This window comes from Seriola lalandi, unplaced genomic scaffold (assembly GCF_002814215.2).
Source record: "Seriola lalandi dorsalis isolate HSWRI2012SDOR001 ecotype SW California unplaced genomic scaffold, Sedor1 jcf7180002054966, whole genome shotgun sequence".
NCBI lineage: Eukaryota > Metazoa > Chordata > Actinopteri > Carangiformes > Carangidae > Seriola > Seriola lalandi.
Window position 1 is genome coordinate 355,148 of NW_019525517.1, and position 6,046 is coordinate 361,193.

The 6,046-nt window shown below is 47.1% G+C and overlaps 1 protein-coding gene across 1 annotated transcript; it reads left to right on the forward strand.

Annotated features, from left to right (window-relative positions):
- The first annotated feature begins 1,452 nt into the window (after positions 1-1,452).
- Positions 1,453-5,086, forward strand: slitrk1 (SLIT and NTRK like family member 1). Its single transcript, XM_023395643.2, has one exon. The coding sequence runs from the start codon at positions 2,645-2,647 to the stop codon at positions 4,757-4,759; it is 2,115 nt and encodes a 704-aa protein (XP_023251411.1). The 5' UTR covers positions 1,453-2,644; the 3' UTR covers positions 4,760-5,086.
- The last annotated feature ends 960 nt before the right edge of the window (positions 5,087-6,046 follow it).

Below are 6,046 nucleotides of genomic sequence, written 5' to 3' on the forward strand. Positions count from 1 at the left end.
ACAAATATGATTTATCCTGTTTGGGGGATTATATCAGATTCTAAATGTTTGGCCTACGAGGACTGAGCCGAGCTAAAATGGAGTCAGAATTGTTTATCATTTCATTTTCTTTTAGTGGAAACAAGATGCTCAAGCGTGACTAAGCTGTGTTCATACTACTATACCCCCCACCTGCTGGAGATAAGACCATGCATGCTGTACATGATACATGCATGCGGGAGGGGCTCATCACACACTTTCAGGAAGCATGCCACTAAACCAAATCAGCAGGAGCCTTCTCCAACACCCTCTTTTACATGAACACCCTTGCCACCCGCATGTGCCCACACACACACACACACACACACACACACACACACACACAGCTTCCAATTAATTAGTGTGAATGAGTGATGTGCCCTTGGCTCAGCTGCATGACCATCCGCCCCTCAGCCTCTGTTTGCCTCTTGCACACCGGGGACATGCACCGACTATCGGTTATCGAGTTTAGCTCGAACAGTTTGTTGCACGCTTTGATCCGCCCACAGCAGGACGCCGCACCATTACACTCTTTGTAGACACACAAAGTGGCCTGACCAAAAGAGACAAGATGCAGATGAAAGGGGAAAAAAAACAAGTTTATGCAGACAGAAAATGAGACGAGAGAAAAACAAAGCAAGGAGATGACAAAACAACAGGTAGGAAGACTAGTTGACAGGCAGCAGCAAAAGACAAACAAATACAGACAGACAGGCGGACAGGTGGGTAGGGGGAAATCATAACCAGTCAATGGACTATAATGGGAATGCTTTACAGCTACATGTAGGTGGTCCTAATGATGTTTTGCTTATTGCAGGCACCAATGATGCTTTGCTGAAATCTCCTGACTCGCTTAGATTGGTCTCTTATTGCACTTGTACAAGTGTATCTGTGTGTGTGTGTGTGTGTGTGTGTGTGTGTGTGTGTGTGTGTGTTAGTGTGTGTTGTTTCCTCTCTGCAAAAAAAACAAAAAAACAAAATGATGTCAGTGAGAGAGGATATTTAACTTAGCATCCCATTTTCTGCCCTGCTCTTAATTCCAACTGAGCACTGCAGATGGAGGTGGAGAGGAGGGAGGGTGACTGTGTGTGTGTGTGTGGGTGTGGTGTGTGTGTGTGTGTGTGTGCGCGTGCCCCTGTGTGTGTGTTGGATGGAGGGCAATGGAGGGGGGTAACTACCAAACTCTCCTGTGCAACCATTTGCCCCTTCAGCTGATGCAATACTCTTAAAACAATGGAGTATAATACAAAGTGATAGGAGATGAGATGTTCAAACCACTTCCCTTTGACTTTTTTCAGTTGTGGATCTTTTTCTTTTTTTTTTTTTAAGCAAAGGATTTCTATCTTAGAAAAAAAGAATCAAAAAACGTCACGCACACATGCGCATATAGGGTGCCACACTGACGCATCGTTTGTTGTATAGTCAACTGTTTTTTTTTTTTGCTGGACTGAGGCATGCCTGTGTGTGTAGCGGAGAGCCAGCTTTTACCGCATTCAACAGTGTTTTCAAATCACGGGGCGAAAGTCAGTGGAGGCTTGTGTGGCGCAAATGATCCGGGGACAGATCGGCTAAAGTAACACCGTCTATCCTTTGAGGATGGTGTGTGTGTGTGGGGGTGCAATTTAAAGCACTGAGCTGAGGCAGAACGATCCTTATGTGAAGTCTCCCGATGATGTCGACTTGGACACTTTTACCATGGAGCTGCAAGCTTGAAGAGTGAGAAGAGGAATTTGCAAAAAGGAGCCTAATTTTGAGGCAGAAACCTATTTTTTGTGCATCTGGATGGAAATAACCTACACGTCCAAAGCTGTAAAGTGTGATTTTTTTTTATAGTTGAAAAAAAACAAAAACTTGCCCCTGTATGTGGATTGATTTTTTTCTGCTCTCTCCTCTCAGCATTCCCTCAGTCAGTCGACGGATTTTTGCCATTACAGCTCAGTAGAGGGTGTCAGATCTTTCTTAGAGCACCGCGCTAGGATGAACACAGTCTCCGCGTTCCTCTTTTTGTGATTCCCGAATCGCCGCACACACACGCACACACACACGCACACAAAATAGAGAAGGAGGAGGAGGGGGGAGGGTGAGAGAAACGGCGCAAACGAGCGAGGCAAAAACGCCGAAGGATGTGAGGGGGGATGCGGGTGTTTTGCAGCGGTGGGATCGCCTCCGAAAGCTCCAGCGCAGGGTGTGAATTCAGCACCAGGGGAGAGGGAACAGCTCCCAACGCCGCAACACGCAGCACGACTGGAGGGGGGGTGGGAGAGAGAAGAGAAAAAGGCACGGATTTGTTCATTTTTTTTTTTTTCTTGCCAAGGTCAGTCTTAAACGAAGTGAAAAAGCCTAAAGATGTGTTGGACTCTACTGCCGCTCGCTGTTTTTGATTTTGATCATAAACACGCGGAGGCTCTGAGGATTCAGTCGATGTGAAAGAGACGTTTATGTGGTCATTTTCAAACTGCAAGTCTGGACACAAGAGCAGGTTAGATGCAGCATGGATCTGTTATAAAAGACTGCCTTATCTTCTCCCTAAATGTCTATATCTCCTCCTGTTTTTCTTCTGATTGATGTAGACTAAAATCACAGCTCGTATGTCTTGAAACCGGGAATGAATTGTTCACGTTGAAAAATGCTGCTTTGGATTGTTCTGCTGAATGCGGCTCTTTGTGTTGCTAGTGGAAATGTTACAAGGGACGTTTGTAAGGAGCAGATATGCTCTTGCAACGAGATAGAGGGAGATCTGCACATAGACTGCGAAAAAAGGAGCTTCACCACTCTGCAGCATTTGACTGGCCCGAGCTCGCAGTTTTACCACTTGCTGTTGCACGGGAATTCTCTATCCAGGCTATTTCCCAACGAGTTCGCCAACTTTTACAATGCTGTGAGCTTGCATTTGGAGAACAATGGTCTGCACGACATTGTCCCCGGCGCCTTTCTGGGGCTGCAGCTGGTGAAAAGGCTGCACATCAATAACAATAAGATAAGATCATTCAGGAAGAGTACATTTCTGGGGTTAGACGACTTGGAATATCTCCAAGCTGATTTCAATCTACTGAGGGATATTGACCCCGCCGTTTTCAGGGACCTAAATAAACTTGAAGTGTTAATACTTAACGACAACCTCATCAGTGCGCTACCTATAAACGTGTTTCAACATGTGCCCATTACGCATCTCGACCTGCGGGGAAACCGAATCAAAACGTTGCCTTATGAGGGGATCCTTGAGCAAATACCGGGCATTGCGGAGGTTTTGTTGGAGGACAACCCATGGGACTGTAACTGCGACCTGGTTTCTCTGAAGGAATGGCTGGAGAACATACCGCATAACGCGCTCATTGGGAGGGTGATATGCGAGGCTCCCACCAGGCTGCAAGGGAGCGACTTAAACGAGACGTCAGAAGAGGATCTGTGCCCTTCACAGAGCGGCGGCGTGGACGCCAGCCTGGTCGCCCCTCCCACCCAGGAGGAGACCTCGCAGCCTGTGGCCCACGGCCCGCGTCCAACGTCTTGCAAGCCCAGCGGAGACGCAAGCGGACCCCCGACGCCTGGTGGCCACGGACCCAAGAGCCGCTCCAAATCTCGTGAGAACTGGCAGCTGAAAACTAAGCCCACTCCAGTGGTGACAGGTGTGAACGGGGAAAGAGAGCAGCTGCACAACATGACGTGCCCCCAGCCGTGCAACTGCAAGCTGGTCGGTTCCAGACAAGGGCTGGGGGTCAACTGTGAGGGCAAAAAGATCGAGAGCTTATCCAACCTCAAGCCTAAGCCCCTGGCCGCTCACGAGTTGAACATGAGAGATAACAACATCCACGCAGTGAAAAAGAATCAGCTGCTCGGCTACTCCAGCCTGAACCTGCTTGATCTGGGTGGGAACAACATTAAGGTGATTGACAACAGCACTTTCCTGAACCAGAGCGAGCTGAGGTGGCTCTACATGGATAAGAACTATCTGGATACGCTGATAGCAGAGATGTTCGTGGGCCTTGTGAATCTGGAATATCTCAGTTTGGAATACAACGACATCCAGATGATAGTGGCAGGTGCGTTCGGCCCCATGCCAAATCTGAGGGTTCTGTTCCTCAACAACAACTTGCTGAAATCGTTACCCGTGGATGCTTTCCTTGGGATTTCTTTATCCAAAATTAGCCTGCATAATAATTATTTCCCCTATCTCCCGGTGGCTGGCGTGTTAGACCAGCTCAACTCAATCATACAGATCGATTTGCACGGGAATCCGTGGGATTGCTCGTGCAACATCGTGCCCTTCAAGCAGTGGACGGAGAAACTCGGGGCCGATGTGATAGTGAGCGATCTCAAGTGCGAGTCCCCTGAAGAGTTTTGGAAACGAGATTTCCGCTACGTCCGGAACGACCTCATGTGTCCCAAACTCTATGACAGAATCTCCCCCACCTCCCTGTCCAAAAACAGCACTTTCACCCTGGACTCGGGGACGCGCTCGAACTCTTATTTGGAGCCGAACAGGGTCTCTATCTCAGTGCTCGTCCCCGGGTTGCTGTTGGTGTTTGTCACGTCCGCTTTCACTGTTGTAGGAATGCTTGTGTTTATTTTGCGGAATCGAAAGAGGTCAAAGCGGAGGGACGGGAACTCTTCCGCCTCGGAGATCAATTCCTTACAGACAGTGTGTGACTCGTCTTATTGGCACAGCGGGCCTTATCACGCAGACGGGGGCGCGCACCGGGGCTTCGACTGCAGCACGCACCTCTCCACGACAAACGATGCGTAAAGGGACTGTATAGAATAAGCCCACGCCAGACTGGATTACAAACAGTCACGCAGACAGACTGACACATGACTAAAACAGCAAGAATCAGCCGCTTTTGTTCATCACAGGGGGACACAGACTTGTTTATGTCTTGTTTCCTCCAGTTGAACCAAGTAAGTCAGTCTGCTGCTGCACAGGCCCCACTCTGTAATATATGTACATGCCGAGCCCCCCTGGCTAAAACCCCTCCCTCCCTGCCTCCCTCCCTCCTCCTCCCAGTTCTGCTATTTGCCGCAATCGGACTACGGATCAGTATGAGACAGAAAAAAAGAGGTGGTGGTGGGGGGGGAGAAAAAAAGGAAGGAGGGAGAGGGCGTGTGTGTGAGAGAGAGAAAGAGAGAGAGAGAGCGAGACCGAGGACGCGGGGAATGGTGCACGAACGCATGAATGTAAATGTAAATACTCGGACCCGATGTATCATAATCTGCATGATGATATTTCGCATGGTTTCAACACACACACACACAAAGCGCGCGCGCGCGCGCGACGGCGAGGAACCATAACCACCATAACCAACAAAGAAGCAAACTCGACCCTTTCATGTTATATCAATATGACGACTATATATAGATATTAAGATTATGTATGACTATTACAAAGTGCCATTTCTCTATTTTTTGTGAACCTGCAGTTAGGATTTGTATTTGTTGTTTTAAACTTGTTTGGAGAAAAGAGAAAAAAAATCAACAATGATGACTATCGGAAAGGAGTGATGGAAGTGAAGCTGTCAGTGCATGTTATTTTCTGTTTGTTATCATTTGATTGTCGATAAATATTGGGGTTATTTATACCGTATTAGATGGTGCAGATTAAATCCACGTCTGCGCAGTCATCATCTCCTTTATGAATGTAAAACTGTGTTATTTTATGGTGTGCCAATTGTTGACTTTCAGATATTCAGACATGCAGATGAGCATGACCAATTAACGTCACTCAGATGCTTATGCTGCAAAGTTAATGTAGCTACAATAACAGTTCCGTGGTTTTGTGTGTCAATGAATATAGCCTGCTTTGGGTGAGAGGAAGAAAAAAAAACACAAGAAGTAATTTAAAAAGGGGGGTTTATACCATCATATTTTTTCAACAACTGAGCAAAGAAGTGTTTTCAATTGAGCTATGTAGGTATAATTCGATCTATGTAAACAGCGCAGGTAGACTGATATAGACTAGAATGCTTTTTTAATGTCAGAAAAAGAGTATTCCTCCACAAAAAAGCTTATGGCTATGTTTCACTTTCATCATATTGTG

What these genes read in the sequence shown, in the direction of transcription:
- slitrk1 (XM_023395643.2), top strand. Translation starts at nt 2,645, where the DNA reads ATGCTGCTTTGGATTGTTCTGCTGAATGCGGCTCTTTGTGTTGCTAGT.